General features: G+C 45.7%; 1 protein-coding gene across 3 annotated transcripts; it reads left to right on the top strand.

Moving 5' to 3' along the window:
• The first annotated feature begins 290 nt into the window (after positions 1-290).
• On the top strand, positions 291-14,779 carry ADIPOR1 (adiponectin receptor 1). 3 transcript variants are annotated; one of them, XM_040636472.1, is made up of 9 exons: positions 291-465; positions 999-1,073; positions 7,237-7,471; positions 8,966-9,082; positions 10,193-10,364; positions 10,818-11,004; positions 11,999-12,186; positions 13,398-13,591; positions 13,920-14,779. In XM_040636472.1, exons 3-9 carry the CDS (start codon positions 7,331-7,333, stop codon positions 14,046-14,048), a joined length of 1,128 nt encoding a protein of 375 aa, XP_040492406.1. In that variant the 5' UTR covers positions 291-465; positions 999-1,073; positions 7,237-7,330; the 3' UTR covers positions 14,049-14,779. The 3 variants fall into 3 exon arrangements, with proteins under 3 accessions (XP_040492406.1, XP_040492405.1, XP_040492404.1); XM_040636471.1 differs by having other exon boundaries at positions 943-1,073; XM_040636470.1 differs by lacking the exon at positions 999-1,073.
• Positions 14,780-16,890: the final 2,111 nt, after the last annotated feature.

The following is a 16,890-nucleotide window of genomic DNA, read 5'->3' as shown; positions in this document are numbered from 1 at the left end:
ATTCCTTTGCTGGGTTCGGTCTAATTCCCTGAAATTCCTTCTCCATCACGCGCTCCAGTCAGGGACTTTGGGGGTGTGGTCCTCGCCGAGGTCTGGAGAGGCGGAGTTTACCACTGGAGCAGAGCGAGGGGGCGGGGCCTGCCGCGGGAAACAGGGTCTCGAGGGTGGTCCCTGCCGCGGAGGGGGCGGGACCGGGCTTTAGAGGGGGCGGCACCCCGCGCTCGGGAGGCGTGGCCGGGGGGACCCGGCCTGTGATTGGGACTGCGGGAGGAATGCCTGGCAGTAGGGGGAGGGAGCGCCCGAGAGGAGGTGACGCGGCCGCGGAGGTGACGCCGTGTGGTCGCGCGCCCCTTCCGGCGCGGGGAGGGCGCTGAAGATCCGGGGCCGCTCGGCCGCAGGCCGCCTCCAGCGCCGCGGGATGTAGCGCGGGGGACCGCGGCCCCCAGCAGAGCCCGCCCGCCGGCCGTAAGTTCCCCCCGGGCTGCCGCGGCGAGCGGGTGGGCGGGGATTGGCCGCAGCGCTGGGACTCCCGGGAGCCTCGGCCCAGGCCTGAAGCCGGGACAGCCCTTGGGGCTGATCCGCCCGGACGGCGCGAGGGTCTCGAGACCCCACACCTTGGAGCCGGCAGCGCCTCTGGGCAGCTCCGTGGTCTGGGTTGTAAACATTTCCGGCCCCTCCCACTGCGCGCCGCCTCCGAGGAGGCCTCCACAACAATTTAAGGGCGGGTGGGCTGCTAGTCCTCGGCTTTCCCCCCGGGCTGCCAACAGCCCTAGTGAGTGCTGAGTTTTCCCAGCCCCGCCGGGGGCTTGAGGCGTCGGGATCCTGGCCCGGGGATCGTATCGGGACCGGCCAGGCCAGAGCTAAGCCGGGTCCCTAGGCCGCTGCGCGAGGCAAGTGGGGAGTGGGGGGTGCGGGCCTGGGTCTCAGAAGCGCCTCTCTCAGCCTTTGGTGACAGGGGCAGCCCCAAGGGTCCTCGACCACAAACAAGTCTTTCGCAGATCAAACCGCGTCAGTGTGCCCACCTCGACTGGAGGGAGAAAGGGAGATTAGTGGACAATTCACCTTTATTTAAGGTAATCCTAAAAGCTGGAATGTGAGCAAAATCGAAACTGTTTGGGAAGAAAACGGAATTTTATTCCCTCGGAAATCTCACATTGATGTATTCCATCTTATGTGTGAGATTTTTGGTCTTCAAGCCTTTGGCTTTTAAGAAAATAAAATAGATGTATGCTTTCCCCGGTTTCTGCTGCTTCTCAGGCTACTGGGAAACTGACGAGGCGAATTTCCTTTCCACAATTTCAGGTGCCAGGAGCAATAGGAGGCCTACATACCACTTGACTAGATTAACCATACTATGTCCCCCAAGTATTTGGAAGACAGGCTAGAAAACACAGCAGGGAATATATAGGCTGCTGATGTTAATTAAGTTAACACCATAATGGCTGGTTCTTTTCTGAAGCGAAGTCCTAGTGGAGTTGTTCCCTGCCTTTCTCTCTTGATAGAGGTTGGGTCACCTGTTAGGGTGCCACTGCTGGTGCTGATATTTTTATAGTTTTTATACAGTACCTTAGACTGGGCAGTGCTAAATAGATCGCAGTGTCAGGGTAGCAGTTTCCAGCTTGCAGCCACTAAATTTATTACCGGAGTAACTTCTGTGTTCCCATATAGTGGTTGGTACTTGGGGAATCAATCTGCGGAACTGTGGTGTGTTACCTGTGAGAGTCCGTCTTCGGGTAGACCTCCACAAAACCATACCTAATCACAGAATAGAATATGAGAGCCTTCTTTTCTCAGTGGCCAAGAAATTACATGATTCCCAAGGGATTTAAAAATAAATGACCACTTTGCCTGCAAGTAGGAAAGAATTATTAGGCTCACCCTTGCTAATGGATAAAGGACACCACCTTAAGTAGGCTTTTAGGCTATCTTCAGTTTCTTAAAATCTGGCCTCATTTTATCTGTGGAAGGTTCCCTTATGGAAAAGTGGATTATTCACTGCCCTGGGGACTGTGTTCTTTAAAACCTGCCTTGGTTCATACCAGGTACACTTCTGGAATGGCCACTACTTCCATTTTGCCTATCAAGATACTTCCTTAAAGGCTTCCACAAAACCTTTCCTGGTCATTCCAACTAAAATTGAGCTTTTCTTCTGAATTCCTCCAGCATGTAATGGCATTTAGCCTTGTAGTGATGTTAGTAGAAAAAAGTTATTGCCCTTTCTTAAAATAGAGGCCAGTAACCATGCCGTGCCTCTGATTCTCCTTTGCCTTATCTCTGTAGCCACAATGCCATGTACACGGTAAATAATCAAAAGGTATTGTCAGAGAACAGAATTTGTGTTTCTTTCTAGACCAGTTAAGTTTGTTGTCTATTTCCTTTGACCCCTATAATATAAAGCTAAACTGAACTCTGTAGCACTCCTGCTGTAGGGACACCTGGGTGGCTCAGTTGGTTAAGCGGCTGCCTTTGGCTCAGGTCATGACCTTAGGGTCCTGGGATAGAGCCCCTCGGCAGGCTCCCCACTCAGCAGGGAGTCTGCTTCTCCCTCTGCCCCTTCCCCACCCCCGCTCGTGCTCTCTCTTTCTCTTTGTCTCTCAAATAAATAAATAAAATCTTAAAACAAAACAAAACAAAACACTCTTGCAGTATTATCCTGTCCCGTCTACGTGTGATTGCACCGATGAACTGAACAGTCATGTTTAAACCCAGAAGCTTTATTAATTACGGTGTTGCTGTTGTTTCTTCTGGTACTGGTATTTTTCAGAGTCATTGCATTTTGTCCTTAATGTCCATTTGTCTCTAATATCACCCACCAAACTTTGTTCCTCTCACTATGCTCAAAGTTAATTCCCTTTTCCTGCTCAGAAATGTTGGGGGCGTGATTCATGTTTATAAAGTTTGTAACCTTCTTCCATCAAGAAGGATCCTTGAAAGTGCCTGTAGGCAAAGCAGTTCCAACTGATTGGCTTTTCGGCATGCACCTAGATTGGGGCTTGGGAGGTCCACAGTGTAAAGTGACCGCTATAATGTATAACTGTACTGACCATGATCTGAAAGCCAAATATTAAAAAGACGGACTGGCATGAAACTCCTTCATCGGCCTTTGTATTTTTTTTACTTATTTATTTATTTCTATTTTGTTTTGGTCATGGCATTTGAAAAGCTTATCTGTCTGTGGGATGGCAAAGTCCTCTGTTGGGATAGCTGGAGAAGAGCTACAAGGGACGTTAGCGTGTGATTTTCCACTTCAGACGCTAAGTCGGTGACACCTAGCATCAAGTGAGAAAGCGAAGTCCCTGCTGCTGCAATTTGATAATTTTCAAACGTAGGTCTTTGCCTTGACTCATTTTTCCCCAGCAGTGCTGTGAAACCACGTCCCCTAACAAAGCGTACGTAGAGAAAAAGACGGCTGTGTTCTTTGACATTATGGCTAAATTAACCTTGCTTTGGAACAAAAGAGTCAGGCGGACATAGATAGAGCCTACCCATGCCTACCCACAGAATCTCCGAGGGTCCAGAAACTCCAGATTAAAAATTCACAGAAGCAGCTTTATGCCTTTGACTCCGGGGAAGGAGTGTGCTTGGAAAACCCAGGAGCTGGTTCTCAGAGTAAATGTCTCCAGAAACTGTGAAGGAAAGAAACTCTCCGGCTCACTGGCCGGTGGTTAAGAATCAGCTCTTGCCCAAGTGTGGTGCAGGATTATCTTACTAATAGGAGCACAAACACCTCCCTGCCTCCGCAGCTTTATTCTCTAACATCACAGTTTATCCAGTTGGAAAGCTTAGTGGTAAAGATTTTTATTAGCTTGGATTGAAGAAATCCCATCAAAAATGCACTCAGTGGAGTTTGGCCCAGATATAATTTGTCATACTGGGTGTGGTGAGTTCGAGGGGAAATGTGTTTCCTCTAAAATACTAAGGATATAGAAAGCTGGCGGAAAGTTGAAGTATATTTGGCTCCCCTGAGCGCTCCCGGAATCGGTCTTAACACCATGGGGGTTCATGCTGGTTTTATATAATAGAGACAAAAACACTTGCTTCTAATAATTCCCAGTTGCTTGTGAGTGGTCACCCTATCAGAAGTTATATTTCCAGGTCCTAGTATTATTTGCTCTTCTCTCTTGCCAGACCTCCGATCCCTCTCTCTCCCTTTCCTGTCTCTGTGTTGCTACAGTTTAGAAGACCAAACTGGACAATGGACTTTGCTCACTATGATGACATGATCTCCATTGACCTCCATTGTATGTACTTTACGTGATGCATGATGCCATATCTTGTATGATGAGTGGTAGCTGATGGCTGGTTTGTGAGTTCGCTGGGATGTCTGTTAGGTTTAGTGACTCCGGGCCTAGAAGGCAATGCCGAGGGGACGTGTAGGAACTAGCGATAGAGGAGCTGGAGGGCATCAGAAGAATTAACAGAGAGTGATTTGGACTGAAAGGGGAAAGACATGATGGCCAAGAGACAGAGATCATCCTAGGAGAACACTGGACTTGAGGGCATAAAAACTTTGCAGATCCAATGAGGAAATCAGTAAGAATACCAAGCTGGATTCTATATTTGACCTCTGACCCTAACTGCCCAACTTCAAGTTTGTCTGTATTGTTCTCACTGCCTCTAGTGAAATAGTTACATAGCATTCGAAATAACTGAATTTAGTGTGTGGTCATTCTAGATTACGTGTTCTCTCCCTCTGCTGCCCTCCTAGAACAGTGAAATTATTATCACCGACTTTGTACATATCACAAGTGACCTCATGCCATCTGACTACAGGCTCCTTTGAAGACACTTGTTCTGTTGTGTATTTTGTACAGTCCCTTAGAATGCCTTGGGTGCTGGTGCTAAATGTATTTGTGAAAAATTCTGTGACTATATTGGCTTACTCTGCAGAAAGCCCCGCAAGCACAAGGACAAGTGCATAAACCCTTAGCTGGTAACGAGAAGCTAATAAGTCATATGCTTGCTGACTAGAATCCTGCTCCTTTCATTCATTCATTTTGAAATACGGTTTCTGACCAAAATCAAGGGTACATATCACAGAACTTGAGGTTTTGTTTTATTGGGTTTTTTTTTTTTTTTTTTGCCCCAGCAACAGTGCTCTGAGCTAAGTGTACGCTCCCCATTCAGACTTGTCCAAAGTGCCCAAAGCTTTTTATTTTTCTTTACTCTAGTATAGATTATTTCTTAGTGAAGTTGTTTATTCAGTAGTACGTCACTCTAAGGAAATATGTTTTGCCGTCAACCCATTGAAAAAGATTTCCCAGTGTTTCTTATGTGGATTGCCTATTTCCTGAGGTTTTCAGGGGCCTCCAGTTTCCTGTTCTCCTTAGGCTCAGTTGTTGGCTTCGGCTCTGGGCTGGCATCTGTCTTGTCAGAATCTTGCACATTTGAAGGAAGAAGAACTGTCTTTGTGTTGACACCATATAAACGTCTGCTGTGCAGTGAGTTACTGTTTGCTCTCTTGAACTGGATTGCCTCTTGCTTTCAGCTGTGCTTGTGAGTTGAGCATAGCATGACTTTAGAAACTTAAGGACTACCCTCATCTGACTACTTCTATCCAATTATAATCCCTGAGAAGGAACTGTAATTAGTCTTGGCTCAGAAGAGAACTGGTGTAAGATACCAAAGATGTTTGTGTAGTGAACAGCGGTGGGAAATAGACACAGTGTTGCTCTCATGAGCAGTCATGGTTACTGCCTATTATAAAAGGTTTGGGTTCCCTAAGCTTTAATTTCCTCTCTGGTAATGCAGCCCACTCCCTGTGCAGCCCAAGCAGGTGCTGCTTGACCCTCCCTGCATTGCCCTGTGGTCATTGGGTTCAGATAGCCAGTGCATAAAAGTGCTAATATTGTGGTCATCACTGTTGCTGTGAGCAATAAACTCCTTTGTTGTTGGGTGGGGAGGCTAGTAATATACAAGATGGGGAACATCTTTGGACACTTTTCCTCTCTTTTCAATATCATTTTCATCTCCCTGAGGCCTGATTGAAAAAACACTGCCTGAAGTCCAACTCAGGAAAACCTCAAGTATTAGAAGTGTTTCCTAGAAAACTGAGTTCTAGGTCTCTCTGCTTTTCCTTGAGGATTTGTGTACCTGTCTCTAGTTTCTGAAAAACTAATTTGAGTGGGGTTTAGATTATGAGCTGTGGTGGTTGGGACAAGCTCTTGCTGAGCTGGTTGTTTGGTATGTGTTTGGCAAAGGGCAAGGCTGGGACTGCCTCCTTGTCTTCAGCTTCCTGCTCCCAGGTAAGTTATTGCTTGCTTTAAGGAGAGATTATGATGAAAGCTTGTTACTCAAGTGTTGAACCCAGGCTATAATCCTACGATAGAAGTAGTAGACATTGCAGAGAGACTAACCACTGGGCATCTAGCTCACAACCGAGCTCCTTCTGCATGCAAGGCACACTTGTCAGAGCCTTTGTAGAAAAAGCCCAACCGGCTTCAGTTGGCATTTATTTCAAGCTTGGGTGGTCTTGAAATAGAGTAGACCCTTGAACAACACAGAGGTTAGGGGCACTGACCCCCACACAGTTGAAAATCCACGTATAACATTGGACTTCCCAGAAGTTAACTACTGATAGCCCACTGTTGACCATAAACAGCTGATTAACACATACTTTGTATGTTATGTGTATTATGTACTGTATTCTTACAGTAATGTAAGCTAGAGAAAAGGAACTGTTATTAAGAAAATCATAAGGAAGAGAAAATGTATTCACAGTACTGTACATAAATGTATGGAAGAGAATCTGCATATAGGTGGACCCTCGCGGTTCAAACCTGAGTTGTTCAAGGGTCACCTGTAATTACAGCCAGGGGTTGGCTTCATATTTTTGCTCCTCATTCTCAGAGCCAAGCCTTTCTTGGGCACAATAGGTTTGGGAATGGTAGGCTAGACTCTTCTCACTAAGTGGGCTCCACACCTATGGGAGGGGTTGAGGGTGAGTAGCTGGTTTCCTGTGGTGACAGTTTGGTACAGTAACCACAGCTCCTTTGAAGATAAGCAACCAGATGTTGTATTTTCAACCTTATCTGTAAGATTAGTAAAGTTCTGAGTAAAGGCTAACATTAAAGAGGGAGAATAAGGAATAGATCGGAATTTAGCAATTACCTAGCCTTTAGAATTGGGGATAGGGTGTGAGTTGATTAGCTGTGTCTTGTTCATTGTTGACTCGTGGAAATGAAACTGTAAGAGGAATCGATTGTCAATACTCTTCATGTTTGTGTTTGCTTTTAGTGTTTACCATCACAGGGAGATCTCTGCCCCCTGGGGCTGAGAGACCCCAACCTTTCCCCAAGCTGAAGCTGCACGGTCTTGAGGTACCAGCCAGATGTCTTCTCACAAAGGATCTGTGGTGGCACAGGGCAATGGGGCTCCTGCCAGTAACAGAGAGACGGACACGGTGGAGCTGGCTGAACTGGGACCCCTGCTAGAAGAGAAGGGCAAACGGGTAATTTCCAACCCAACCAAAGTAAGTTGTCTTCCCAGGAGTCATTGCCTTAATCAGAACCTCTCATTAGGCCTGTGTCAGTGTCCATTTTTTTTAAGATCTCACCTCTCTCCCCAAAGGAGGAACCATAACACCCTGGGAACATCTCTGTCCAGTCCTTCTCATACTGTATTATATGTATCTTATTTGTTTGTATCCTTTTCCCACTGTAAGCTTTTGCAAGTTCACTCATCTGTATAACCCCAGGACTTAACACACGGCCTGAAGTCCGATAAGTAATTAGTAAATGCCTGTGAATGAATAAAGCATCAGTTAGGAATAGGTTTGGCTTCATATAACAAACAAAAATCCCTGTAATCTGGACAAGACAGTGTGTCTCATCTAAAAGAATTCTAGAAGGAACCCATCCCAGGCTGATACAGAGGTTCCACTACTGTCAGGGCCCTGTCTTGCTCCTCCTCCAATCTTGATCTTACCCATCACACCCCCTACCAGCCCTCAGAAAAGAGGAAGAAGAAAGAGGAGAAGGGTCCGCCCTTTCTGGAAGTACCTTGCAACACTTCCGTTTACATCCCATAGGCCAGAACCTAGTTACATGGTTCTATTCGGCTACAGTGGAATGTAGGCAATATAGTCTGTTCACTGGGCCTGAGTAAAATTACGGTAACGTCGCCACCCTGAATAAAACCAAGGACTTTGTTACTGAGGGAGAGAGAGAGAATGGATATAGGGGTAGGCAAGCAGGAATCTATACCACAGAATTTAAGAGGGACCATTTGTTCCCCAGGGACCATCAACAGGAGAGAGAAGGAGAAGGAACTGAACCTCCCGGCTCTCCATCTCCATGGTTTGGAGCCTTGGGACTGAGAGAAAGTCTCTCTCCTTGACAGGGAAGTGCTCTCCCGTGTGCACACTTTGTGTCAAGGCTCCTTGGGGTACAGGACTCAGTGCTGCCGCTTTCTACAGAACCAGTTTGGAGGCCCTGAGCCTCTTGGGAGCTGCTAGGAATACAAAGTTTGGTGACGATATAATCCCCAGAGTTGGTGCACAGGGAACTATGAACAGATTTAAATTGTTCAGGGAATCTCTGAGACTCTGTCTCTTCCGTTGTTTTGAGAATTTAGTGGTCTAGAATAGAGAGATATTTGGGAAACTGAGGACAGTTGAGAACCACTGTCCGAGAGGTAAGGATGGGCCATCCCAGCTTAAAGAACAGTTAGGACTGGCGTGACAGTCCCGTGTCCCTTTCGTGTCAGCCCCCGTCAGTCTGCCTGCTGTGTGCTGAATTGAGCTCTGACTCCAGCGTCTGCTAAGTATTCCTCAAGCTTCAGCTACAGGGTCGTAAACTCATTAGCTATCATGTTTTCGGAGAAAAAGCCACAAGGGCCTGTGTGTGGGAGAGAGGCCAGGCGGGAAGTGCTGAGTTCGGGTTTCTCTGGATCTTTCTGATCTGGACTAGCCCAGTGTATGAGATGGCTCTTAGGGTTGGTTTTTGTGTATTCTTTGTCCCTATAGGCTGAAGAAGAGCAAGCATGCCCAGGGCCCCAGGAAGAGGAGGAGGAGGTGCGGGTACTGACACTTCCCCTGCAGGCCCACCACGCCATGGAGAAGATGGAGGAGTTCGTGTATAAGGTACAGCCCAGTAGCTTCTGTCCTGGACGAAGGGCAGCGGGCTTCCCTGGGATGCTCCCAGCTGGCAAACACACATTGGGCTGAAGACTTTTACCCCTGCGCGTGGGTTTGTTTTTGCTTAAGATGAAGTAAATCAAGGGGAAGGCTCGCTACATTTTTACTATCTACTGTGATAGGCAGTGTTCAGAATATATGCTAAAACAGAAGTTCTTAGCTTTTTTTGCTATGGATCCCTTTGGCAGTCTTAGAATTTTTTAGTTTTTAAAAATGCCTAAATTTTAACATGGGCTCCTTTTAGGCACACATTAGATATGCATTAATGACAAGTGATAATGTATTTTACTAAAATGTATCATTTCTAAGCAGTGAAGAGTAGCAATATTTGGATATCTGCAAAACTAATGTGTGAAAGTATCTCTGATTTCTGTGGGTGACAATCACGGGTTCTAGCACTAGTGTGCTTTGTTTAACACATTTATAATTGAGGGGAGTGTTAGAGTTCAGGTTGAGGTGAGAGGAAATAAAAGATCATTTTTTCCCGTCCAGATTTCCATCCCTCCCTGGATTCTATCCATTGTCCGTGTGTCCTGGGTTAAGAACCCCTTCTCTAAAAAGACACAGTCTCAACCTAGGAAGGACTAAGAATCTATTGGGGGGAGAGGATTGAGCAGGGGTCAGCTAGAACCTCCTGGATTAGAGGGGCAAGGGAGGGATAAAATGTATGTTTTCAAAACCATGATGTATAATTTCTATTTCTTTGTTTTCATTCACTGTATGTATTTAATGGTGAAATTTCAAGAAGCTTAAAGAAGTTCCTGCCATATTTTTTTTTAAGATTGAGACACCCAGAGCATATCCAGATAAACTAACATGACGCAAGAACAAAGGCATTAGCAAAAATTGGTCGAGCTACACAGTACTGCGATGGCCTCGTTCGTACTGTGTCCTGGTGGATCTCTGTAGGTCCAGGCTGATTCCCTATTACCTACCACCTAAAGCCTGGTTGACATGGGTTTTGTATTTTTTGTCCCTATAGGTGTGTCCCTTGTCCCTTGTCCTTAGGGAAAACTAGCATTCTTTAGGGCCCCTCTTAGAGTGTATATATTCCAGGTCTGGGAGGGACGCTGGAGGGTCATCCCATATGATGTACTTCCTGACTGGCTGAAGGACAATGACTACTTGCTACATGGCCATAGACCACCTATGCCCTCCTTCCGGGCTTGCTTCAAGAGCATTTTCCGCATCCATACAGAAACTGGCAACATCTGGACCCATCTGCTTGGTGAGTGATTGGGGTGGGGAAGAAATCCAATGTTCTGTCTCCTTAAATGCCAAGAGATTATATAGCCTTTGTCCATGGAAGGAAAAGAACAAAGTTGTTCTGACTGACTGATTGATCCTTGATCACTGATCTTTGAGACTAGAGGAGGAAGGCCTAGAACCAGGAGAAATTGGAACTAGATGTTCTCTTGGGATCCCTGGCAGAACTGTCCCCCATGGAGGCAGTTCCTTCTATCTCATGAATTCCCACTGTCCAAACAAAATGCCAGCATGTCAGAAAGTGCTCTTGTAGTCTGAATTTCTATGACTGGTGCCATTTTCTCCTGAAATTTTAGACCGCAGTTCTCACAGTTGAACCTGTTGTTTTAGTGCTGGTTTAACACCATCAGCTGTCGAAGTGCGTGTACTGTCTTTTTCCTTAGTCTTTTTTTTTTTTTTCTTTTCCCTCCTGTAGGTTTTGTGCTGTTTCTCTTTTTGGGAATCTTGACCATGCTCAGACCAAATATGTACTTCATGGCCCCTCTACAGGAGAAGGTGGTTTTTGGGATGTTCTTTTTGGGGGCAGTGCTCTGCCTCAGCTTCTCCTGGCTCTTCCACACTGTCTATTGTCATTCAGAGAAAGTCTCTCGGACGTTTTCCAAGTGAGTTGAAAGAACATCAGTACGGAAAGACCACACGCTACTGTCACATCTTGTGATTTGAGAGCCGACTGGGTACTGGAAACTCCAGTAACTCCTGAAGGTTCCCTGATGTCCCCGAGGAAGGGCTTTGTATTTTGTGGGTATAACAGGGCGGTGGGGTGTTTCTCTTAAATCCTTCATGAAAAAATGCACTGCAGCCTCCTCAACAGACGGATTTGACCTGTATGGTACTAGCCTTTGTGAAATTTGGGGTCCTCGTGGGCTGCTCTTCGAGCCCAAGTCCCCACTACTATCTGACCTTCCTGTTGGCCCGAGCCACAGCAGGGCGTGGTAAAGTATTCCCTGCTTCATTCTGCTAACGCTCCTACCCACCCGTCCAGTTAAGCTTATCTTTGCTGCCCACGCACTGCTGGAAGCCCCAGATGTCCATCATCCAGTGCTTTTCAGATTCCCAACTCCGTGCCCAGAGTTCTGTTTATTTGCTTGTTGTTGGTTTTGGTGGTGGCGGCGGCAGGTTATTTTGTTTTTCCCATAACACCAGTAACAGGAATACATTTTTATCATTAAAAAAGTCAACTAAATCAGAATAGTACCTCTTAAGAATACTCCCAATTCAAGGGTTTTGTTTTGGGAACTCAAGTTATCAGAACTGAAGAACATTCAGAGCCCTTTGTGAATGGGAAGCTGGGAGTCAGCTGGCTTGTGACAGAACTCCAAACTGAAGTCTCCAGCAGGGGGAGATTTGGCTGCCCATAACTAAGGGAAGGGATGAAGTCCTGTGATCTGGGATTCTTAGAAACTTTTCCATTGCAAAATAGACGTGCTTGACCTGGTGGGGTTTTGATCCAGGACGTAGGATAGATTGTATGGGAAATGAGGGGAGGCTGGGTGGAGATGTTCAAATCTGGGAGCAGGTGAACAGAAAGAACAAGTTCAACAAGTCATAGGATTTCTTCATTTCTCCCTTCATTCCATTTTTATGGCTCTTTTTTAGACTGGATTATTCAGGGATTGCTCTACTGATTATGGGAAGCTTTGTCCCCTGGCTCTATTACTCCTTCTACTGCTCCCCACAGCCACGGCTCATCTACCTCTCCATCGTCTGCGTCCTGGGCATTTCTGCCATCATTGTGGCACAGTGGGACCGGTTTGCCACTCCTAAGCACCGGCAGACAAGAGCAGGTGGGTAGAAGACATAGTGTAAACTTCATGCATATTTGGGCCTTGAGCCTAAGAGGCTCAACCCTGGGCCCTAATGTTTGCTGTTGGGGGACCCCATCCAAACCCTGATTTGTGTTTAGAACTTGAAGAGCACCATGAATTTTCAAAGTTCAGTTCTCCCTCATGTTTCCTAGTATTTCAGTGGAGTGCTAGCAGGACAGATAAGTGCCAAGCTGGTCAATTCACTGCCAGTATAGAAATGCCTGCTTTTAAATTTGGTTTGAGAAAAATACACAGAGCACCGTCATTTTAGTGACCTGAGTCCTAAGCCCTCACACCAAGGGGTTAAAATTAAAACACCTGGAGTTATTTTTCCTAAGGGAATAGGAGGCTTGGTTTGGTGAATAAAAAAAGCACTTTTAGCATAAACACTGGTCACAACTCTTGTAACAGTTACAAGCGTAAACATCTTTGTGTTGTCTCACCTGGACTCTCCTTTTAAGCTTTATTTTAAGCAACACATTAGTTACCACTAGTTTTCAGGCCCTTTGGGCTTCTTAATATGTGCTGTGTTTTAAACCTTCAGTTAAAAGAATTAAATAGTCATCAAGCACCAACCGTATGCCAGGTGTTGTGCTTTCACAAGGGCGTCTCCAGAAATCCAGAAGGTCGGCCCTTCCCTCCGGTTATGTGTAGCGGGGCGATGCTGAGGCAAATACCCATTCTTCCCTCCCTCTTACCTTGTGTGTGCCTGCAGCCTTGACAATGTCTGATCCGGGTCTGTCTACTCAGGAGGTCAGAGTCCCGTTACTAAAGTCTTTTATGATCTTAATGGAAAACCTGCCCAACTCCACCCCGACTTGGAAGCCACCCACCTGAGGCCTTGCCATTTCGGTTCTGTGTCCACGTCAGCCATGAGAGGGTTTTGACATAGCCTTTTGGCCAAGGCTTCACGTTTCTTAACAAATAAAAAGAATGTCAGATGTTTGTTCTTGGTGCTCCTTAAAAGGTAATAGCTGTATTAGCCCTGACACGGCCTTCTTCCCATTCTGGATGTTAAAGAAATGTCTGCTGACTGTTACCCATCTCGTGGTTCAATTTTCTAAACATGTCCTGTTCACCAGAAAAGAGCTAATTGTCCTAAGAAACATCTGAATTCTGGAGAAGGACAACGGTGCCTGCCCCGTGCTAGCTGTTTCCTTGCTTAACGATCTTATGTCTGCTTTGTTCAGGAGTGTTCTTGGGACTTGGCTTGAGTGGTGTTGTGCCCACCATGCACTTTACAATCGCCGAGGGCTTTGTCAAGGCCACCACAGTGGGCCAGATGGGCTGGTTCTTCCTCATGGCCGTGATGTACATCACCGGGGCTGGCCTGTACGCTGCTCGGATTCCGGAGCGCTTCTTTCCTGGGAAATTTGACATATGGGTAAGAAATGACTCTTCCGGCAGGGCCTGTGATGGTGAGTGATCAGCCCAAGGCGAAGGTCTGAGTACGAGGCGGTAAGAGACAGGGATCGTGTAGTGTGGGGGGACCTATATATACCAAAGGAGAAATGGCAGGGGAATAACTAGTATTAACATTTTGGTGTAGCTCGGACAAGATTTATACAAAATTTTCTACCACAAGTGTATCACTTGTATGATGTAAAAAAAATTTTTTTTTAAGGAGAAACTGGAAGAGGGAAATGCTTGCTGCTTACCTCTGATCTCTCCTTGCCACTGTCCTAAAGGCCCTTCTCTTGTCATTCCTGCAGTTCCAGTCTCATCAGATTTTCCATGTCCTGGTGGTGGCCGCAGCCTTTGTCCACTTCTACGGGGTCTCCAACCTTCAAGAATTCCGTTACGGCCTAGAGGGTGGCTGTACTGATGACTCCCTTCTCTGAGCCTTCTCACCTGAGGGGTGGAGGAGGAACTTCCCAAGTGCTTTTAAAAATAACTTCTTTGTTGACGTGAGAGGAAGAGTCTGAGTTGTCTGTTTCTAGAAGAAACCTCTTAGAGAATTCAGTACCAACCAAGCTTCAGCCCACTTTCACACCCACTGGGCAATAAACTTTCCATGTCCCTAGCTGAGGAGGGCGGGGATGGCCCAATTTAGCCATGCCCCTCCTCAGCAGCCCCTCTCGTTGGCAAGGCAACTACCATCCCCTCACAGAGACAGTACTTCGAAGCTCATGTTGAGATTTTACCCCTCCTCCAACCATTTTGGGAAAAAATGACGGACTGGGACTCTTCAGAAATTCTGTTTCTGGAGGAAAATATCCCTCCCTTACCCCCATCCTTACTTTGTAACTTGGCTTCTAACAGGCCATCCATTTTTGTAGCACACTTTTCAAAAACAATTAGAACCTGGTCCCATCTTTCTCGGGCCTGGATCTGCTTTTACAGCAGGAAGAACAAAGCCACCAACTTTTACATAGCCCGGCTGATCATGGGAGTGTGTCCAGGCTTCACGTAACTTGACTTTTAATTTTTTTTTTCGTGGCAGAGTAATGTAAAATTAAAACGGGGAAAGATATTTAATATTTAATACTAAGCTTTAAAAAGAAACCTGCTATCATTGCTATGTATCTTGATGCAAAGACTATGATGATAATAAAAGAAAGTACGGAAGACACTTGGCATTCAAAGATTTAACATGTGTGGTCTCAACTACTTGCACTCAACTCCAGAGGGTTAAAACCAGTAACATAGTTTCAAATTCTGCTGAGACACAAATTTGAATCACAGGCTGATTGACAGGCTGGCATATGCGGGCCAGTGAATGAGCCTAATTGAATTCCTAGCATCTGCTCCTCAATACAGCTTGATTTTTCTCTGCGTATCACACAGACCTTGTACTAGAGAGGTTGGTTTGCTATGGTAGTGTTAAATAATTAGAAGATTCTCAAAGGTGTTGGGACTATATCCCTGTGATCAACGCTCTGCTACATATTACTTTAGAGTTTAGTTCCTTTAAAGCTGTCTTGTTTAAGGTGGTCTCATCAAGAAGTTACTCCACACTTTTCTGGGCCTTTGTGAATTGCACTCAACGGACATGTATTGTATTCATTAGGCAGCCTACGGTCTGTAGTAATCACTAACTGTAGGCAGTTAGACAGGAATCTTCTGGAGTTACAAAGTTGGGTTCACTTCAAAGGTCAAGTTTGTACAACTGGAAGAAAAAAAATGGTTCTTTTAAAAAAGAATCCAGGGGCGCCTGGGTGGCACAGCGGTTAAGCTTCTGCCTTCGGCTCAGGGTGTGATCCTGTTGTTATGGGATCGAGCCCCACATCAGGCTCCTCCGCTATGAGCCTGCTTCTTCCTCTCCCACTCCCCCTGCTTGTGTTCCCTCTCTCGCTGGCTGTCTCTATCTCTGTGGAATAAATAAATAAAATCTTTAAAAAAATAAAAAATAAAAAAAAAAGAATCCAATTAGGCCAACACCCAGGAAAAGTTTCTCAGCCTCAAGTAGTAAGGAGGGAAATGTACGTTAAAACCAAAATGATAAACCATTTCAGTCCTAGCAGGTGGGCACGAATTAAAGATCGTACTGAGTGTCGGAATGGACGTGGAGCAGACCGGGTGCTGCCAGCAGATGTGCATGTTGGTAGGATGACTTCGTGTGGACATGCATAGAGCGTACACACACGTTACGACATTCAAACATTTTATGAAACAACACTCTACAATACGAAATGCATCTGCTGTCTATCCTGGATCACTTCATTTTTTAAAATGCTCCTTCTGGGGCCTCTGGGTGGCTCAGTCAGTTAAGTGTCTGACTTCCACCTCTGGTCATGGTCTCAGGGTCCTGGGATCAAGCCCCAAGTCAGGCTCTGTGCTCAGCAAGGAGTCTGTCCCTCTGCCCCTCCCCCTGCTTGTGCTCTCTCTCTCAAATAAATAAAGTCTTTAATAAGTAAAAATAAAAGTGATCCTTCTGACCCACTAAATTGTTCATAAGTCATTAATGGGTCACAACTCACACTTGGAGAAGCTCTACCCTTGAGAAACTTAGCTTACACCGAAGATTGATTGCAGCCGTCAATAGTAGCCAACAAGCCAAATGTCTAAAACTGTTGAGTGGAACAATAAGTCTTGGTTTACTCATATAATGAAACATTATTTAGCAGTGAAAATTAATTACAGTGACAAGCAACAACATGGCTGAATCTCAAGATTAGGGGAAGGAGGGAAGCAACTCGCAATACATCTGGTATGATTGCATTGATGTAAAGCTATTAATTTACAAAACAAACAATAGTTTAGGGATACAGACATGGTAAAAACTTTAAAAAAGAAATGTTAATTCAGAAAAACGGTTACCTCTGAAGGAGTAAGACTAGGATTAGAACAGGGGCCCATAGAACATTTCAAAAGTAAAGCTTACATTCTTTTTAACCAGGCAGTAAGTACCTGGGTGTTCCTTATACCATAGTTACGTTTTCTTGCACATATGCAAGAAGTATTTATATCTGTTTAATACAAAACAATTTAAAGTTTAAAAAGTCCTGAAAGAGGGGGCGCCTGAGTGGCACAGCGGTTAAGCATCTGCCTTCAGCTCAGGGCGTGATCCCGGCGTTATGGGATCGAGCCCCACATCAGGCTCCTCCACTAGGAGCCTGCTTCTTCCTCTCCCACTCCCCCTGCTTGTGTTCCCTCTCTCGCTGGCTGTCTCTATCTCTGTCAAATAAATAAAATCTTAAAAATAAATAAATAAATAAATAAATAAATAAATAAATAAATAAA

Source organism: Ursus maritimus, unplaced genomic scaffold, assembly GCF_017311325.1.
Source record: "Ursus maritimus isolate PB19 unplaced genomic scaffold, ASM1731132v1 scaffold_2, whole genome shotgun sequence".
NCBI lineage: Eukaryota > Metazoa > Chordata > Mammalia > Carnivora > Ursidae > Ursus > Ursus maritimus.
The sequence above is the reverse complement of the archived record's forward strand: the minus strand, read 5'-3'. Positions and strand labels throughout refer to the sequence as shown.

What these genes read in the sequence shown, in the direction of transcription:
- ADIPOR1 (XM_040636470.1), top strand. Translation starts at nt 7,331, where the DNA reads ATGTCTTCTCACAAAGGATCTGTGGTGGCACAGGGCAATGGGGCTCCT. An exon ending in CATCTGGACCCATCTGCTTG is followed by an intron (nt 10,365 to 10,817) that starts GTGAGTGATTGG and finishes TCCCTCCTGTAG; the next exon opens with GTTTTGTGCTGTTTCTCTTT. An exon ending in GCACCGGCAGACAAGAGCAG is followed by an intron (nt 12,187 to 13,397) that starts GTGGGTAGAAGA and finishes TGCTTTGTTCAG; the next exon opens with GAGTGTTCTTGGGACTTGGC.